Raw genomic sequence first — 21,329 nt, 5'->3', positions numbered from 1 at the left:
TAATACCCGAAATAAACTCTGTGCAAAGAGATTTGAAATTACTTTTTGTCTCTGACGAAGTTATACCTTAATAGTGCCTTTTATCACAAAATTAAAAATCAGCTTCCTGCTGCTTATTATCACTTTCTGGCCTGTGCTGTTCAGAATGTGTGTTAAGAAAACACAGCCCAAAATGTCATTTTCCATTTCCTTTAGTCTTGGTCACAAACGTGATCTATCCGAACCGCTCCAATATGTGGCTTCAACAGTGATGAGCTGCAGAATCAAGTCTTTCTGCATGTACATCAAATAACATCTTGGAGGTTCAAGTTAGATGTTTTCCTGTACTTTGCAAAAACTAATCTTAAAATTTCCTTGAGAAAGGTCACAGTCCATGTGGGAAAGATTAAGTGGATTAAAGGCAGGTGGTGTGAGAAGTCCGAACATTAAGTACATGGTAAATGTTTAGGAGAAATGGGTTGTGGTGGTAGTTTTTTTAATGTAAAAAAAAAATAAATTACAGAAAAATAGCTTGCTTTTTCAGTTACTATGTGCAGCATATCAAAACAACATTTTTAATGTGATCATCTCTGGAGAACTGTGTGGCATAATCTGCATTGCTAAAATTTGATTGAAAATCACCAGTTTATGGAAATCTTTATGGTAAGCTTGAGTTGTGCATGCTTAGGAGAAAGAAGGCAGGAGCAATGTTCTGTTTATGTCCTTCTGTTGGTGGACAATTTCAGTAGTGAATATATTTTTCCTCCCTGTTAGCGTCACTTTTTAGATTTGTACTTCAGATTAATTTTCTGTCTGTCTGTGTTTATTGAAACTGTAGGTTCGGTGAGGTTGGTATTAACAAAGGCCAGCACTGAGCATGGATTTTCAATTTGAGCTGGTGGATTTTGAGTTTTGCAAAAGGGAAGGAAAAGACTAAGGAACTGAGAAGAGACTTTGTCTTTTCCCACTGTGGACCTTAACATATGTGCCCAAACAATAGTCTATGTGCTTTATTCAAGAAGCATTTGCTCCAGTAAGTATTTTTGAAAGGTCTATAGTAGTTCATACCTTTACAGTTCCTATTTGTGAAAAATGCAGTAATAAAAGCATAGAGCAGATCAGCTATTCCTTGAAAAAAATCACTGCTAGAAGAAGATTCCTATAGAATTCCTTGTCACTGCTCCTCACCCTAATTAAGTTATTCTCCTTACGTGTATATGAAATAGTTCAGTGTATTAAAATGGTAAGCTGTGGCAAATTCAAGATGTTTGAACAAGAGGACAGATATATTTATACTTTAATAGGGTGAGAGCTGATATTTGAAAAATAAAGCAGTGGAAAACAAGTTGTGTTGTGACAATGAACAATTCCTGTTGTGAATAACAAGGAAACTCAGACAAGAAGTTTAGAGAACATGACTCATCATAGAAACACCAGGAGAATGGAGAGGCAAAAACTGTCTTGCAGTGTGTTGATTATTTTGTTTATGATATTACTTTTCTGTCTCTGGGATTTTTTTTTTCACAAAGTGATTGAATAGATACAAATAAAATAAGAGTAAGTACTTAGATACCTACCAGCAGTACCTGGTAATACAGTTATAAATATTTATTGTTAGCCTTAACAAGTGTTTCAGTTCAAAATACAAGCACACAAAATACAAAACAAGTAGTTTGACCTTCTTTGCATTTACAAGAAATCACGAGCGCTCAGTTTCAAATATGGAAGTTGTATTATTGTGGCAAATGTTGGCTTATCATCCCACTAAGAAAGATGAGTGAAAGCAAAGAGAAGCGCTGTGACCTGGTTGTGATTGGCTTGGAATACACTAGTGGATGGTGGCTTTAGTATCTGACAAATATGTCATTGGTCTCATCACATAAACTTTTATTTTTGTGAACTTATTTTTCTTAGAATATCCAGTATAAAATAGGTCAAGAAAAATCATTGTTATGTTGATGTTTGTCTCAATTGCATGCAAGAGTCTTTTTCCATTTTATTTTTCTTCTTCTTTCTTCAAGCAGGAGATATCAGGCATTTTCTTCTCATGAGCATGGCTTGGATGCTGGGTAGTTGTTTTTCCCTTTTTCTTTGTGAAGTTTGTTTCAAATACATCAATTTTCTGGTATTCAAGCCTGTAAATGTTTAATAGAGTGCCATTTACTTTTAAAAACCAATAAGCAAGCACTAAAAAGGTACTAATTTCATAATTATTGTTTCCAACTCCTGATTTTTATTCTGGAAGATGGAACATGGAAGGCACGGGGCTGTTGGGACTGGGGCTGTGTTCCCAGCTGCAGCAGCAGGGACTGTGGATGTATTTCCTTTCTCTACCTTCCACAAGGAAGTTCCATGATTCTAGTTTTTGGTTTGTGAATCCCAGTTTTAGGTGGAAAGACTTCCAGCAGGCATGTATCACTGGTAAAATATTATATAAATATATAATATTTATATGGTACTGGCAAAGGGTCTATGAGCCAGCAGTGTGCCCAGGTGGCCAAAAAGGTCACCAGCATTCCGGCTTGTATCAGGAATAGCGTGGCCAGCAGGACTAGAGAAGTGATTGTGCCACTGTGCTCGGCACTGGTGAGGACCCACCTTGAATCCTGTGTTCAGTTTTTGGCCCCTCATCATAAGAAGGACACTGAGGTGCTGGAGAGAGTGCAGAGGAAGCAACGAAGCTGGTGAGGGGCTGGAGCACAAGTGTGATGAGGAGCGGCTGAGGGAACTGAGGCTGTTCAGCCTGGAGAACAGGAGGCTGAGGGGAGACCTTATCGCTGTCTACAGCTACCTGAAAGGAGGTTGGAGGGGGTTGGTCTCTTCTCACAAGTAGCAAGTGATAGGACAAGAGAAAATGGCCTCAAGTTACACCAGGGGATGTTTAGATTGGATATTAGGAAAAAATTCTTCCCGGAAGGGGTTGTCAGGCATTGGAACAGGCTGCCCAGTGTAGTGGTGGAGTCACCATCCTTGGAGGGGTTTAAAAGATGTTTAGATGAGGTTCTAAGGGACACGGTTTATTGCCAGAGTTAGGTTATGGTTGGACTCGATGATCCTGAGAGTGTCTTCCAACCAAAATGATTGTATGATTTTTTCCAAGTTAGTATTTCTCCTACTCATATTTAAGCTTTGCATTCATATTGTTTTCTGAAAACAGCACTACTCTTGGCTTTTTACACATCAAGAAGTATGTCCTTCCTATTAGCTAAAAGAGGTGACATTTTTCTATTAGAACTAAATCCAAACCATCTGTGATATGTGTTTTGCAAATGGCAAAGTTAGTTCTGTATTGTATAGAGGTTCTGCATTGCAATATATGTAACATCAGTTTGTATTTCCATGACTGAGCTGCCGTTCTGTTTGACTGACACCATGGCAGTTGTCTTTATCTTCTGAGTGATTCGCTCCTGCTGTGTCTGATGGGCCTTATGGGCATTTAATTTGTGAGGAGGATTCTCCAGCAAATGTATTCCTAAGAGTACTGCGAAATGTGCTGCTCAGTACATTATCCTGCTACACTTGACTGACTGCCACTTAAAGCAAAATTTCTTCAGACAAGAAGGGAAAAATGCCAACAATATAATACAAGAACATAGAGGGGGAATAATTGTGCAGTTGTTTCTTGAGAGGAATTGTGAAACGGGGCTGGAGAAAGGAACTGTTATTTTCCTAGGAAGGTTGATTTGAGAGTTATATTTTTTTCTGTTTTATTTTTTATCAGTGAATTTGGCATTAAGATGGTTCAGGTGATAACACTTCCTGAAGCCAGAGAAGATGGTAATTATCAATGGAGGATACATTATCTTTTTTCATACAAAAAAGCCAAGGAGTGAAAGAGGAAATTCATGTTATCTGTTGGAAAGAGCAGTGGAGAATGCCTTATCTGTACTAGTTAATTGTAGGATAATAATGATCTTTTGGTACCGTTAAGTGTGAACAAGGTGAAACCCAGTTGGCCATGTGGTCAGTGGTGGAAAAGAGAGATTGCTCATGAAGAACTGATATCTGGGATAGAAGACTGCTTGCCATAGGACTTAATGTGCTTTGTTCCGACTTGGTATGTCTTGGATATTTTGTACAATTTACCAAAGTAAATTTGAGACTGTCCATGAAGTGCTTGAAACAATTAAGGTTAGAAGCAGAAAACAAAGTTGTACATCTAAAGGAGCGAATGACTTTCAGAACATGACAAAGTTCTTTCCTCAAAGAAAGCAGAGACTAGAAGTTATTGGAACTAGTGAGAAAACTTGTATTTTACATGCTTTTAAAATAAGTCTCGTGTAGCTTCAATTTGTGTTTGTCATGTTTGAGTTTCCATTTTACAGCAGTTCTGCAATCGCACTTTGTTACACAGCAAAGGAAAAACATTTGGAAAGGCTATCAGGTATTGTGGAGTAAACTTTATTAGATGTAGAATATAATCATAAGCGGAATTACAGATTACTTCAGTCAAAGTAAAATGAAGTGCTTAACAGGTATTTATTAGGAGATAGCTTGTCAGTGAAAAGTCTTGTATACAAAAATGAGGATGATGAGCTCTTTGTATCTATGTAACTATCTTAGAGCCAGTTGTAAAATGAAGACTATAAAGTTTTTTGTTTGTTACTATCTCTATGTCATGAAAGAGCGAAATGGTTTCTAAAACGTATGGTCACAAACCGATTATAAAATTCCTGAGGGGAACTCTGATAGGGCTATCATAACTTACCAATGGAATGGTGAGTCACTGGAGGAGGAATTCATGTAATAATCTTTTCTGGTATTTATAGGACCAGGAGGATAAAATGTCATTTAATTTTATTCGATTAAAAACTACTGGGCAAGACAGAAAGAGGAAGGAAAAATGAAGCATCCTTGTGTTATTTCAGGAGTGAAAGATGAATGGATTATATAAAAAGCGAATTATGAAGCAGTATAGTGGTTAATTTCAAATCTGATCAAAATAGCTGTTTCAAATAAAATAGTTGTATTTGATAATTTAAGATTACTTTTTTTTAAGTTCTACACACAAAATGCTGCTTTTGAGTAGAGCTGGTAGATTGAGGCATCCGTGTGAGCTCTTGTTTGCTAGTTTAGGCATGTGTAGCGATGTAGTTCAAAGATTATCCATGGAAGGTCTTATTTACCTTAAAAAGTTAGGCATAAATGTCCTTAACGTAGCCTTCAGTAGGTTTACTAGGATGCCTAAAATGCTTTAGCCTGTTCTATTAATGTTGGTGATACAGTATTTTATCCAGCACTGTGTGTTCAGTCCTGCAGTCACTTCTGCTTGAATCAAAGCTGTATCCTGTTTTCTGTAGTGCTCCCAACGTATAGCCCATGGTGCGGTTCTCTACTGTTGTTTGGTTGGTTTGGGTTTGTTTGTGTGGTGGTGCTTTTGGTTTTCAGAAAGAGCAAAATAATTTGGTGAGCATGTGTTTATTCCCAGGGAATGCTTGCATGGATTCTGAACTAATGCAAAGGAATTAAAATCATGACAACCATAAGATCATGTAGGATCATAGTTTTCACTAACTTGTAGCCACAGTAGAACTGGATTATTAGTTTCATAAATAGTCAGTTTTATTATTAGGGGATTTCCATTAGAAGTCTTTGCTTTCTATGAAATGTATCTAGAAAAATGTTTGGGTCTTTTTTCAATCTGTTCTTCATTGCTTTTGAATTTCCATTTTTATCCTAAGGGACTTTGTGGTTGATTCTTAATTCTTTCCATGGATAAGTTACAAAATTTCCCTTAAAAGGTGCTTGGCTTTGGAGTGTATAATTTCTGTAAATAAGTTCATTTCACATAAATTTGTATTGAATGTGATTATGCCGATAAGTGTTTTCAAAAACTGTTTTATATCCAAAAAGTGTTTGATAAGTGACGAAAAAATAAAGGAAATACATGTTGTGTAGCAAAAGATGTAACTTAAGCCCGTAGAGTATATCACATCAGCAACTGAAATGGGATTGCTATTAAGGTGGCTGTTCCTATGCTACTCTGCATCTAATTAACCCATGGAATGATAGTAGAGAAGATACAGCAGGATTCGGCTTCAGTGTATCTTAGTAACCTAAATACATAGTTTTGTCCTTGCACAGCAAACCCAAAATCTATGGTAATGTCTCTTGAAAACGTAAACTTAGTTCTTGTTAGGTTAGTCCTAGTCAGGATATATGTGCCTGTGCTGCTGTCACAGTTTGATCTCTGCCTTCCTTTTAGATGCATTCTTACGTAGTAGGTGATGCCTCTTGCTTCCTGTGCCCTCGTGTCCTGTATATCTTTTTGTGCCTCAAGTTGAGCAAGTCCAAACAAAGCAGCCAAACAAGAGGCTTTCCACTAAACTCAGAATGTAAAGAAGTGGGAAGAGTATGAATGTGATGAAGCTGCCGTTGGTTGTACCGAATGATTCTCCTTTTGTTCTGGAAGGATTGGTGGTGGGAGGTCACGACCCATCAAAAGGTTACTCTGACATGATTGCAATTCTCCTTAAAATAGGCAAATATTCCCAAAAAGCCGTTGTGACTGTATTGAATGGTATATTTTCTTCCAGCTGGGGGTTGGACTAGGTGACATGTGAAGGTCCCTTCCAACCTAAACTATTTTATGATTAGCAAAAGAAGCTTTAAATTAACAATTGGTTTATCACTTCTCTATTCTAAGGTAATGGTTTTGGCTTTTTTGACTCAACAGTGTTTCCTGGATATGACATTTGGAGCCGGAGGCCACACGACAGCTCTGCTGGAGAAAAGCAGAGACATCACAGTATATGCACTGGACAGGGACCCCACGGCTTATAAAATAGCCCAGCAGCTTTCAGAATCATACCCGTAAGTTGTCATCTTTTTGTCTTAGATATGGTTGAGATATTAGATATGATACTGTGGTGTTATATACACAATATATTACATATTGATAGTTTTAATATATAGTTTTTAATGTCTTATTGTAGAATAGTGTTACATTCTGTAGTTAACCTGTTAAATAGGAGATCAAATTCAAGTTATTTCTGAGTATTTGCATGCAAGTTCTTCTGAGGTTTTTAGAGTCAAGGGCATATTCTGTACTCTGTTAATTTTGAGTGTGTGTCAAGTAGCCAATTTTATTTTAAAAAATTGACTTTAAAAAGATGACTGTTCTCAGCTTGCCTTGAACTGATTCTGATGGCAGAGCTGTACAAAAACATATACTTTGTGGTAAATAGTTCACAAAAGGATGGAAAAGTACCCTTTTAAATTAAATAATGAGTTAATTTAAATATGGCTTATGAATAATTTAAAAAACCCCAACAACAAAAAAAGCAACTAAAACTAATTGTAATTCAGCATTAGGTTTGCTAAATATTTGACACAGGCTTCAGAAACAATTTAATAAGCTACTGTTTCTGTGTAAAGCTCATGCTTCCGTTTTCTTTTTAAACGGAGTACTGAATTTGCGTAATGAACAATTGCTAAATGCAAGTTTTTAGGTTTGTTACACAAAGTTCTTGTTCCTTCATTCAGTAAACAGTCCAGTTAGAGTTAGGGCAACGAAGATGATGAAGGGAGTGGAGCATCTCCCGTGTGAGGAAAGGCTGAGGGAGCTGGGGCTCTGGAGCTTGGAGAAGAGAAGACTGAGGGGTGACCTTATTAATGTTTACAGACATATAAAGGGTGAGTGTCAGGAGGATGGAGCCAGGCTCTTCTTGGTGACAACCAATGATAGGACAAGGGGCAATCGGTTCAAACTGGAACACAAGAGGTTCCACTTAAATTGGAGAAGAAACAACTTCTCAGTGAGGGTGACAGACACTGGAACAGGCTGCCCAGGGGGTTGTGGAGTCTCCTACTCTGCAGACATTCAAACCCGCCTGGACACCTTCCTGTGTAACCTCATCTGGGTGTTCCTGCTCCATGGGGGGATTGCACTGGATGAGCTTTCAAGGTCCCTTCCAACCCCTGACATTCTGTGATTCTGTGAGTGTGGGTACATTCATGCACAAGTGTGCAATATGTAGAGTTGAACATGAGCTTTTCAGAAAGTGCTATGGTTTAAATTTAACCAATAATTAAAAATATGTAGATACGAAATTAAATAAGATGAAATAATCAATAATTGGGAAATTTAGGGGAAGTAGGAAGGAGGGGTCACTTACTGTCAGGTTGAAAACGTTAGAGTATTTATTCCCAAAGACTTTTTACCTGAGAAAAAGCAGATCTTTCCAATTCCAACAAAACTGGAGGAGATGGATGAAGAAAAACCAGGTCGTTCAGTCATGTTTCCCCACATAAAAGTGAATGTTAAGACAGCAGTTCTGTTCAAGCGCTGCAGAAGGTATTCCTCATCTTTTCTAAAAGAAAAGGCTAAACTGTGCATTCCTTTCTTCAAGTGCCATTGTCAGAGGCCCAGCGGGGAGAAATGCAGGTGTGTGACCAGACAGCATAGCTGAGCTTCCAGTCATCCTGCTCTCTGAGACCACTTAGATATATTTCTCTAAATTTTTAGTTCTTTTTGGGCTGAAGTGACATGCAGTCTATACTTCTACACTTGTGGAATTCCCCTCTCAACTGTTATTTCTCCAGGGAATGCTCTTTTTGACAGAATTGCGTGGAGAATATCGGCAAGTAAATTCCAGCTACTTTCAATCAAAGCCTGCAGACACGTTCCACCAGATATCATGAGGCTTGTAGAGTCTTCTGTTCTTTGTGTCATAGAAAAAAATATATATAAAGTCCAAATTAAAGCTAATCTTATATGTAATAATTTTAAGAAACATTCACACAAGTTAAGATAACAAACGGTTCTCTGACTCAATATATGTTTATCTGTGAAGTGTCATATGCAAAACTGGGTGTGAATGGAGTTTATTTTCCAGATAGATGAAGAGATTTCACAAGTGCTGGATGTTGTTCTGCCAATGATTGACATTGTTGATTCTCTGCTCGCTTATGTCTGTGAAAAGACGAGCTTTATAATCAATATAGCATTACAGCTGATGTAATGCACTATGGCTTTAAAAACAAAGGTCTGTTAGTTCCCATTTTTGTTCATAAAATCATATAAACTTGGACTCTAGACATAGTGTTGTCCACCTTTATAGATGCAAGTTATGATTAGGATGAAGGCGATTCTTAAATAACATAGTGTTAAATTGTTAGAGAAAAGTCTTAATCACTGGAAGATAACTGCATGCCACTTGAATATATTGTGTAAGATACAGAATAATATTCGCATTTCTTTTGATGTCTTCCCTCATCTGCCCTCTTTCCTATTGAAAGGACATGTGAGTCCTTTTTCAGAATGCGAAGATATATGTTTTTCTCCTATTAGTTTATAATTAAGATAAAAGAATGTTCATATGTGGTATGTGTGCTCATTATTAATCTGTTTTCCCTGTGAAGTCAGTTGCATAAAGCATTGTTAAATTAAAAAGGAAGGAGGAGGTATGTAATTTATAAATAACAAGTAAAGCTAGGGTTTACTTACAAATCAGTTGTAAAGCGCAAATGATTTACTTATGAGATATGCATCTTTCATAAATGGACTTTTTTAATTCAGTATTCATTGAAAGATGTTTGTTCTAATGTTATGGGGTTTTATTGTCAATTTTCTGCACTGCGTTAGAAATAAATCTTTTCTCAGAATTTTATCAGTTTGATGCCAACGCAGATTTGAATTAAAAGCTCAGGGCATTCATCCAGGTGACATCTTTATCTGGTCAGGTCTACTGTCAGATCAAATAGTTCCCTCACCTGATTCACCAGGAAGCCACAGAAAGAGTTGTGTGCCATCTTAAAAACGACAATGGCAGTGTGTGGTTGCAGGCTGAGAAATGTGGGGCTGTCCCTCCTGTAAGGAGCACAGACATAGGTGGATCTGACTGAAGAACTGCAGCACATAATTATCAATTTCTTCCTTGGTTCCCTGTTGTAGGGTTTATTTCAGCTCTTCTGTTTAACATTGCTGTTTTGGGAGAGGTTATTTGCCTTGCCGAAGTGCTTCGCTTCCTTTGGAGGTGACAGCACAGGGTGGTGAAAAGGCTGTTTTGCAACTGTAACCGGTAAAATCTGATTTCTGCTATGTCTGAAATGGTCAATGCAATGGGCAAAGTGAAAAATCATATGTCAACTGAATTTTCTGTTGCCATTTTGTTTCCACTAAAATCAGAATATTTTACCTGTTTAATTGGGGATGTGAATAAGTTCCAGCGTATCAACTACATAACAGATCTTGAGTCTTGCATTAGTATTTACAGTAGTCTACCCTACTATAAAAAACTTCGATTAGAAATATTCAGTGTTAATTCCTATTGCTTATTCTGATTAGGTAACATTAATAACCTTAGTAATATCATCTATTTCCAACTGTTACTCAGTGTAGGGCTTCATTTTTTAAACATACTATATCTTTTTTGTCACTGAGTTACAAGATTATTAAAGCTTAAGTTGCAGAAATATGCCCAAAGATTTGGTTGGAAGAGAAGATAAGTATGGCTAAATTAGAAGAATTTTCTATATTCAGAACTAATAAATGAAGTCCTCCTTCTACTTAGGTGAAAGACAGCTGGAGTAATAACTCACTGAATGAGATCACTCAGGAAAAATCTATTTGTTTGTATTACTATGTGCCTCCTTTCTTCTTGGTAGTAATTTTTGGCAGAACTGAAATCCAAAGAGGGTAGACTTCCAACTTGCATTCATTTAGCTTCTCTGTTATTATTTTTATTTTTTAAAATATGTAGTGCTGCTTTAATAAGGAGAAAGTGGGTCAGGGCCTGTTAGATATTCAGTGTGTGGGTGGGAATCCTTTGACGTGCTTTCTGGGGAAGCCTCTAACTTGGGAATCGCTGCTGAGAATCCAGGAGAACAAGATAAAATTCAGTCAGTAGCAATAAATAACAAGTAAACCCTTTCCCACCCACTGAAAGGGAGAGGTTAGAGAGGTTGCTGAAATCTGGCAATTAACCACTATCGTCGCAAGCTTTTAAGTATGAGAAACCTACGCAAAGCCTACGCAGAGGGGGCAGTATGTTCTTTGTAGTTCTCTGAACAGAATAAGAAATTGTGCCCCAAAAGTAAGGATAAATAGTATAAAATTCCTCTTAATTTTTTCAACTACCGTTTTGTTGTAGTTCCATAGTAACATTTAAGTGTGACGGTTCTTGTGGTTTTGCTTTCAGAGTTACATTAAGTTTACAGAAGTGGGATAGAACCATCAGCTGTGTGTTCTATTATTATGGGAAAAATATCATTTGTTTTGTTCAGTTCTAGGGAAAATAAACTTTTTTCAGTTGCAAAAAGGTATTTTTTAAGTGCTTGTGAATTGTAGCTGAGTGTATTATATATTGATGCTTCATTTATATAGGCTAGTATTTAACTTTTGACTACAGTGCACAAGGAATACAATTAAGAGTGTGCAATCAAGGCATATTCATTATAATGATGCCTTGACTATACATAAATTAATTAGTTAACTGTAGTGTTATTTCTTTCTAAGGAATTCACCATGTATGTCAATGTTTGGCTGCTTCTCAAATGCAGGCAACATAGACAAATGAGTTGTCTTAAATATGAGATGGAAAAATGCAACTGAGAGCACTAAAAAGACCTTTGAACGTCATTATATTTAAATAGTAATTTATTTTCTTCCTTAAAAGATGTATTTGGGTAATAAACCCAAATAATTTTCCTTATAAAAACATAAGGAATAAAGATTCTTTCCCTTGTTGATGAAGTTCAGTTGCTCAGGTTTCAGAATGACTGGAAACCTTTGCTTTTATACACACAATATGATCTTTCAACAAATCAAATTTCTGGTTCCAGTTTGGGCTCAGTTCAACGTTACGCTGACATACAAAACACATGCAATGGTTTACTTTTAACTATTTTTTTTCTTTATTTTTTTACTTTTTACATTCTTTTATAACTTGGCCCTTTAGGTACTTTCTTGAAACCTTTTTGGCCTCAGAGGGAAAGGCTGTGAGTGTTGTCTACCTGGACTTGAGTAAAGCCTTTGATGCTGTTTCCCACGACATTCTCCTGGAGAAATTGGCTGCTTGTTGTCTGGATCGGCGGACTCTTTATTGGGTAAAAACCTGACTGGGTGGCCGGGCCCAAAGAGTTGTGGTGAATGGAATTAAATCCAGTTGGCCTCCGGTCACGAGTGGTGTTCCCCAGGGCTCGGTATTGGGGCCAGTTCTGTTTAATCTCTTTATCTGTGATCTGGATGAGGGGGTTGAGTGCAGATCTGCTCTACCATGGACCTGCAAGGGTACAGCTGGCCTCACCATGGCCTGCACTGACACCTGAATCATTTTGGTTGGAAGAGACCCTCAGGATCATTGAGTCCAAACATAACCTAACTCCAGCATTAAACCATGTCCCTAAGAACCTCGTCTAAACCCCTCCAGGGATGGTGACCCCACCACTGCCCTGGGCAGCCTGTTCAATGCCTGATAACCCTTTCCGGGAAGAATTTTTCCCTAATATCCAATGTAAAACTCCTCTGGCACAACTTGAGGCTGTTTCCTCTTAGAAGAGCATCTCTTGGCCTCCTCCTTCACTGACCTTGGTGCCTGGAGTTGTTTCTCTGACATTCTCACTCCTCTCTCCAGCTGCTGTCATGCAGCGGTTTTTACCTCTTCTTAAATACGTTGTCCCGGAGGCGCTCCCACCATTGCTGATGGGTTCAGCCTTGGCCAGGTCCATCTTTGAGCCAGCTGGCTCTGTGGGACACAGGGGAAGCTTCTGCTTCTGGCATCTTCTCAGAGAAGACACCCCTGTAGCCCCCTTGGTACCAAAACCTGGCCACACAAACCCAACACAGCTCAGCATCAAGTTCTTATATAACTGACAGTGTAACTAGGTGAACTAAATGTTACTGGATTGTTTTCCTGATTTACTTAACGTTCCTGTGGTAATGACCTGAATTGTTATTGCAGTCGCATGCTCATGGTTACCGATAATACATCTCTGCCAAGGAATTGTGAAAGACAAGTTTATTGTTTTCATTAGGGATTATAAATCAGGGAGCTGAAATGGAGTGACTAACGTGCTAAGACCCGTTCGTTAATATTTTGTTGGCTATTTCCTGGCTAAATCAAGAGATAATGGGAATAAATGATGATGCCTCTTCATCAAGACCGTATTTTTAATTAGTCTCTTAGCAGAATAATTTATTTGCTCTGAATATAAATAATTTGTAAAAATTCTAACAATTTATATCTGTATTTGTACACTAGAAATAATTTCTGTTCAAGTACATACACACTGAGCAACTGCAGGAGCCTTCATGCCCCACACCACTATCACCAGAGTTACCATCAACTGTTAATGACAGGAAAAAGATGGGAAAACCAAATTATAATGTAAAAATTCGTAGTAGAAACCAAGGACTTTACAATATAAACATATGGTGTAAAAATTGGTTAGATGTGATTTTGTAGAGAGCAAGTGCAATACAGAGTATGTATGGACTTTCATTACACTGTGCAGCACAGACAGTTGAGTGAAGAGGCAGGTTGGGTTAATCCTCAGCCATGCTCGTCCATTTACATGTTGTTGACTGTCTCTGAAAGAAGCTCATTCAAAAACTGCTTATAACTAAGATAGAAACAAGAATTGTTTTTATATTTAGTAAGGTCTTCGTACAATTAACCTCAGAGATCAGTAACAAGTAATGGTTTAAAAGATGCAATGTAATTCCTGGTGTCCTGAGCAGTGCAATATTTTCTGTGTAGTATAGTCAGTATTTTTATCTTTCTCTTTTGTGTTTTATTGGTGTTTTTCTATATATGATATTTGAAAAACAGAAGTATTAATGAGATTGTCACCCATGGAAAATAACACAGGACACAATCTAGAGAATGCCTTTAATCTGTATGTCTATTGATATAAGCAGAATGTATTTGTTTGGCCTAAACAGAGCATATTTCTTGTGGAAATAATCATAGGTATATGAACACTACCTAATACCTAAGCAACTTCAAATGTAATTTAAGACCAGGTAGGCAAAAACTGAACCTCCTTAGAAAAGGAGATGGAAGAGAAATGATGCACAAATGCAAGTGTTTCTTTAAAATAATATGTAGCTGAGTATTAGAAGCAAGTTTGGGGAAATGTAGGAAGAAAAAGCCATGAAGATGGTAGCATTAAAAGATGGCACATCTGAGTATACTGGTTGAGCAGACAAACAGTCCTCAGGTGTCCACTTGAAGCTTGAATGAGAAGATTGAATGAGTTGGATCTGACAGCTTGTTTGAATGTCTTAACATCTTCCCCTTGCAATTTCAGTCTTGTCTTTGTGCTGCTCATTTGAAAGTGTATTTATCCATAGTCTTTAAAATATAAAGGTCCTATTTTACTTTTTTATGGGAGAGAGGGGGAAGCCTAAGGGAAAGCAAGTTTGTGAGTTATCTGAAGTAGGGGAAAATTGTTTCTAGAATAAGCAAGTTATCCAGCAGGCCGGACTAAGCGTGTCTTTGAAGCAGTAGTGTCTTACTGGGGCTCTTTGGTCACATTCAGCTTTCAGCATGTTTGCAAATATATAAAGGGTGTCAGGAGGATGGAGCCAGGCTCTTCTCAGTGACAACCAACAGTAGGACAAGGGGTAATGAGTTCAAACTGGAATACAAGAAGTTCCACTTATATTTGAGAATAAACTTCTTCTCAGTGAGGGTGACAGACACTGGAACAGGCTGCCCAGGGGGGTTGTGGAGTCTCCTTCTCTGGAGACATTCAAGACCTGCCTGGACACCTTCCTGTGTAACCTCATCTGGGTGTTCCTGCTCCATGGGGGGATTGGACTGGATGAGCTTTTGAGGTCCCTTCCAATCCCTGACATTCTGTGATTCTGTGATGTTTATTCTGTGATGTGAAAAAGTTCATACATGGCACCTTACAAGAGTGGGCATGTGTGCGGAAGTGGGAGTTCCCACCATGTCCTTATATATGGGAAAGGCTAAATGGGGTCCTCAAGTGAGAATTTTTCTCAGGGCCAACATTGCCCATGCATTGAGTCTTAAGACTGGTATTTAGTTCTAGGGGTGGAAGGTGTTAACTATTATACGTATGGGGAGCCAGAAAACAGTTCTTACCTGCATTACATAGTCTGTGAGGGCAGGAAAGATTGCACTTTATAGCGACTGAAGCAGGTTAATATGTGTGTTTGGAAGGCTGGAGAAGAGCTAATTATGCTCAAGGTAGAGGATGTTAAAAATTGATTAATGTAATATCAACATCTCTTTACATCACAGAATTCTTTTAGCACTGTATCATACCAGAATTGTAATACTGAATGACAAGGAAAAGCTCTCTATCTGATGAATTTAAACACTACAAATTTACAAAAATCACTTCAGAGCTCTACCTTTTTTCTGCTTTAGTTGCAAGCAAATACTGTCCTGACCTGACTCTTACTTGTGAGATCTGTCTGGCTTGTGTGTTGAGGTGGGGGTGGCTGCAGGCCATTTCCAGCATCAGTAGCTGAGTTTAAATTTCATATACCGGTTACATAAAAGAGAAGTCCTTATTTGCACCGTTCACATCTGAAAGGACTAAGGTGTCTTTTGAGAACATAGCTATGCCCAAACACTGCCTCTATAAATACAATGACACTAATGTCAAGGCACAACGTTCTGTTGACATTCCCACTATTTAGCAATAGACACATTTGGAGAATGATTAAATACTTATCAATCTAAGACTCATTCTATTTGCAATATTCTGTTCATCTTTTGAATGCTATATTTATTTTGGCAAAATTATCTGATAGTTGAATTAGTTATTAAAATGATTTTCAGTGTCATGTCATAAATTTGGCAGTTTTCTTTGTTTTCATGCATAACATCTCACGTGCCAGTGCTAGATTTAATGTGACTTCCAGTCAAATGAGTCAGGACAGACCTTTGTATGTTACTGACTTGGGAAAACAAATTGCTACCCTTTTGATATGAGTATTCTTAAGAGAAACTTCATTGTCATGTTATTTTAGTAGGAAAATCTTGGATATTGGGCAATTTGAAGCTCTGAAGGAAGGTTTGCAAGCATTAGGTTTAAAACAATGAACTGGTTTATTTCTGGGTTTTTTTTCTGTTACAGTTATTGAGTCATTTGCCATTTCAATATTAAGTGAAAATTAGAGGTTTGTGAATAATTTATATTTATCAGTTTGGATGGTATTTTTGGTTTAGGCAATTTCTCCCACAATAGCAAAATCCTTCCCTTTGGAAGGGATCTTAGGATGTCATCTGGTCCAAACTCATAGTTCAGGCAAATTCAATAGGAACTGTCTTAGACTGTAGATTGTAACCTGACGCGCGTGGGTAGCCTTGAATTTTTCGAAGACACGGTGGGGCTCTAAAATTCATTCACTTTCTGATCTTCTTTCTTGTGCTATTCTGCTGTGGCATTAAATGGTAAATTTGTGCAGCACCATTCTCTAGCAGGCAGTAGTGAGTATCCTAAGGTGGCCCCTGGAGTCATATCCCATGGAGTCATATCCCTTGGAATCGTATTTTAGATTGGTTTATGTCATTTGTGGAATTTAGATTGAGAGAGATGCATCATATTGCCATGTCCTTCAAAGCTCCTGCTGAGCGGATCCTCATCCAAAGCGAACAGAAAGTGGTTCTGCTTGTGTGAGTTATTCCTGCTTCCCTCTATTCTTTTCCATACTCTATTCTAGATATGGGGAAGTTATGGCAGCCAATGTGAACAGCTACATGTGCATCTGAATCATCTTGGGCATCTTTAAACAACAGAAGTTTAGGCCAAGCAGCTTAATGACTTTCCAGCCTGAGAAACGACGGCCTTTAGACCACACAGAGTCAGCAGGAAACATTCTGTTGAATGTCAGTTTTCTTCCATCACAGTTTCTCATCGATGTTTTTAGGAATTATATAAAATGCTAACTGTTCTTATAGAATGAGAAGACTTTTATTTCTGAAGTTAATAAAGAGGGATAAGGTCCAGAAATAATTTCAAAGAAACAAACAAAAAACCCCTCTAGGTATTTGGTAAGGATATGGAGCTGAATGTGGGTGATTCGAATTTCTTTTCAATACAAATGTCCAGATCCGTAACTTATATTTAAGGACATCACATATCCCTGCTAGCTCAGCTTCATATGGAATGGAGTGCCAAGCGTGACTTGAACCAGCAGGAGCTTCAGACATGCCCATTACGTGCCATCTATATCAGTGTGCTATGAAAGTGCTCAGAATATCTTTAAAGTTTAATGTTATAGCTCATACACGTGAAATGTTTCTGAGTACAGTTCTGTGAAGCTTAATTTGGGCCGTACTCTTTTTTTCCTAAAAGGAACAAATTTCTTTATTTTTTTTCAAGTCAATAATTATGATGCTGAAATAATCCTTGAACTTATGTGTTGCATAAAGGAGACATCCACTTTTCCTTTGGGCTAGTTTTCCATCTTCTTGGTTTTGATGAGAAAGTTTCTTTATAGGTATTTAGATTAGGAACTTATGTTACTTTTGGAACCATTTCATTACTAAAGTACATGTAAAACATTTTCTGTTTGAACTTAATTTTAATTTAAAATATTTTTAATTGATGTGTCAAAAAAAATCTTTACAAATATGTTTTATAAATATTTAAAGTATCTCTAACTAACAGTTGAGTTCTGGGTATATTTTCGTTACAGTAACAAACCAGTTTGGTGTTTATAAAATAATTACTATTTCCTAAAGGAAACTGATAGAGTACTATTTTCAATACTTTTAAGAATCTTTTCGTAGCAGCAAACATCAAGATTCTATTTGTTTGCTTGGTGGTTGTTTCTCCCCCCCAATAAAAAGAAGAGAAGAGAACATTAGTTCTAAAGTTTTTTTTGTACCTGGTAGCTAGCTAGTTTTCTATAGATCTTTTTGTCCTGTTGAGATGATGTTATCTTCATATTTCTTAGCAACAGATATATTTTAGCTTGCTGTTTGTCAAGAGCTGTATATTTATCTTATTTTGATCACATTTACAATAGGAGGCATTGAGGCACTCTGCACAAACAAGAGGACATAACCTGTGTTGAAATACTCCTCCTTGTATCAGACAATAAAGGCAAAAGTATATTTTATGAGTACATAGATGGTAATTTTTGAGAGTAGAAGATTCTAGCATTTTCATACGCAGGTGGAGATGATATAAATGTGCGGACAAAAAGGTACTTGTCGCTTGCTAAGAGAAGGTCAAGACTTGTTGGTATTTAAGCTAAACGTGTTACTAAGTAACTAAACCAAATCTGATAGCCTCTGATTCAGAATTGTATTTCTTCGAATGTGATACAAAGGAAAATGGGTAGGTAAATAAAAATACTTGTCAACACATTTTTGTATCAGTATTTAGCTTCCAACTTAACTAAGTATGAAATACGGAAATGTACGGAGAAGTTCTTTGACGTTCAAATTGTTTTTCTGATTGAGTCCTACTTCAAATACTGTTGTTCTTCTCTTAGCAACATTAGGATTATGCATATAAGTGACATAGACCATAAAAATGAATTACTTTGAGTTTGACTATGTAATTCTATTTTTTCTTGTGATAATAAACATCATTTACATTTTAATTTGATTTTGGCCTTTGTGACTCAGATGTGCAAAGTGTTGTGCAGAATATTCAAAGGGCTGAAAGTAAAATCAGGCAGTTAATTGTCGGCTTTGTGTTTGGGTGCCTGAAAAATACAGCAACTTAGGTTGATCAAGCAGCAAAGGTTTGGATAGAGAGAATTTGTGTAAAACCTCAGTGGAGGAAACATGAACTTGGAATGCAAGTTTCCTGTGGCCTTGTCACTACTTAAAGGTGCGAGTGTTTGAGACTGGTATTGACTAGTAAGTTGTCTTGACTCTTGACACACATCGATATATAAGAAATAATACAGATATCATGTCTCAACAGCAGAAACAATCTGTAAAGTTGTCTACTATACAGTCTTACACAGATCATGAGAAGTTAGAGGCTGCTGAAACTTAGATTCTTAAATATGATGTTGGGAGAAGAGAATGAAATTCTTTCTCATTGTGATGTCCAGATTGGCCATTCATCCTCAAGGGGATCTCTGCCACCTGCCAGGCTGGGAAGGGAACACTCCCTTCCCCTGAGCCATTGTGTGTTATCTCTGGGAAAACAGCATTGTTGTTGTTATTAGTAGTAGTAGTAGTAGTATTAGTACAATGATTACATGGGGACCTGAAAACCTGCATCTTTGCCCCTTGAAAGAAACTAGGAACCAATTTCTGTGAAGATAGGAGAACAGCTGTTGAAAAGCCGACTGTCCTGTTACTAGAAAAGGCTTAATTCACTTTTGCACTGTCTCTTCCCCCCCTTTCTGAAGACATGTGCTACATGTTACTGTATTTTCTGTCAGTTTAAGGTTGTTGTTCATCCTTTCTCATCTCAATCATGACTACAAGCTGTTCCTAATGAACAGAGGGATTTGCTGCAAGAAGACAAGGTGAAAATCTCATTTCAGTTGACTGAGCATCAGAATGAGGTTTGATTCGTTGAAATACAGTCTCTGTTAAGGTGGAACAATGTGACCGTCCAAGAGCGCACGTACCCGAGTTCAACCCTTCCCATGGTCTGCCTGTGGCAAAAGAAGTGGATGTTGGCACTTGGTGAGCCCAATATTAAGACCTGACATTCTTAGTAGCACTTAAACCAAGAACTAATAATACATGAAATTATGCCAGTCCCATTCCATTTTCTTTAGGAAAAAAATTCTGTGTCACAACAGAATGGAATGTGCAGTTTGTTGCTTTTCCAGCCAGCAGGACCACAACTGTGTCCCCGTTTTGAATGGTCAGTGCGGTCACTTGGTGAAACTTTATGCTGTAGTTTTACTTAAAGGGAATTTGGGGACTGTTGTGAATACGGGCTCCAAGAGCATAAAGGGCAACTTATTAGTTCAAGCTACCAAAAATGTGTGCCTATAACATGAGATTTTCTTCTTAGGCAGAGAATTATTGTTTCCAAGGTGAATCTATTATGTGTGTCAAAACCCGCAGTGAAGACTAAGTAGAAGGTGGTATTATTTACCATGGTAAAGACAGGAACCCCACAAACAGGATTATTTTGATAGTATGCTTAAGGTAGGATTTTTGTGTTGTAGTTCATGACTTGTGTGGTATAAATGATCTTATTTATGCATGTTTGGAAAGCACGCTGTGCCATGGAAAAAGAAAACAATTAAAATATTTCTCTCTTTTGCCTTCAAAAACCTTTTCATTGGCATTCAAATAGATTAAAACAGTATTAACTAAAATGGCTGGTAATAATGAGAAATTATATGACCAATCGTGAAACCGTTAACCAGTCATTGAGCTTTTTTTTAAGATAGTTGCTGTATAGTACAAACTGGATGAGAACTGTCACGTCATTCTTGTGATCGGGAATTGCCATGTTGCTGTTCCCAGGTATTTAGAATACTACAGGTTTGTGGGCAATTTAGCAGAATAAGCAACAGGTATGGAAGACACTGGTATTCTTGGTCTTACCTGTTGCTGTGTTTTGCATGGGCCCATACCTGATGGACAGGGTCTCAAAGGTGTGTTTGAAAAAACCTTGAATTCTCTTTCTTTAGTTAGTTTGTGGATAACAAATGGACTAAAGAAGAAGCTGCATAGGCTTTATATTTGTTTTATATCCTTTTTCATAGCTGTTGCTTGAGACACTACGGTATTATAAATTCAGATAGATTGCAGCAGGAAATATGAATAAAACAAAATTCTACTGAAGTTTAAAAATTCTGTACTACTTCTGTGCAATGATTTCACGGCTCAAAGACCTTTATCTCACTAAGGCTAGAAATGAGAACTGAATCTCATTGTATAATCAGGGGAATTTCTTATTTTCAAAGGGATGTGTTTCCATTTTTAATTCTCATAGTTAGTAAGATATTTAACATTGAGAAACAGAAATGTGCAGAACTGTCCTCTCCTCTCTCTAGCCATAATTACAGAAATAAAAGTCAATATTTGGATTCCAGTCTGGAAGCGTCTCAATGAGTCAGTGTTGCAGGTTTATTAGAAATAGATTAATATGTAATAAAATTACCCTACACAGAAAATGCATTTATCTCTTCATTCTGCAGCCACATATGTAGTGTACACACTTTAATTACTCAACATTGCTTCAGTTTTCAATTCAAAATTACATTCCATTGTACTGACAGCCTTTGAATCCAGCTTTTTGCCCATACGTTGTTTGTGCCTTTCACGTTGGCTACCAAGATAAAGGTGGGGATGCAGATTGTGTGTTAATAAATACATGGAAGACCGTTTCTGGTAAGTTTCATGGAGAGCTTAAATTAATTTTTCATTTATAAAGTGAATGTAGTTTCTGATACTCTTAATACTGAAAAGTTTAAATTACCTTTGACA

General features: G+C 37.3%; 1 protein-coding gene across 11 annotated transcripts in view; it reads left to right on the top strand.

Moving 5' to 3' along the window:
- METTL15 (methyltransferase 15, mitochondrial 12S rRNA N4-cytidine) overlaps window positions 1-21,329 on the top strand; it is an 85,793-nt gene that overhangs the window by 25,843 nt on the left and 38,621 nt on the right. For all 11 annotated transcript variants that reach the window (XM_065065454.1, XM_065065458.1, XM_065065450.1 and 8 more), the window contains exon 3: window positions 6,656-6,792. In XM_065065454.1, coding sequence (XP_064921526.1) covers window positions 6,656-6,792 — 137 coding nt within the window. The remainder of the gene's footprint in view (window positions 1-6,655; window positions 6,793-21,329) is intronic.

The sequence above is a fragment of the Columba livia genome, chromosome 5, assembly GCF_036013475.1.
Source record: "Columba livia isolate bColLiv1 breed racing homer chromosome 5, bColLiv1.pat.W.v2, whole genome shotgun sequence".
NCBI lineage: Eukaryota > Metazoa > Chordata > Aves > Columbiformes > Columbidae > Columba > Columba livia.
This window is presented reverse-complemented; position numbering and strand designations above follow the sequence as displayed.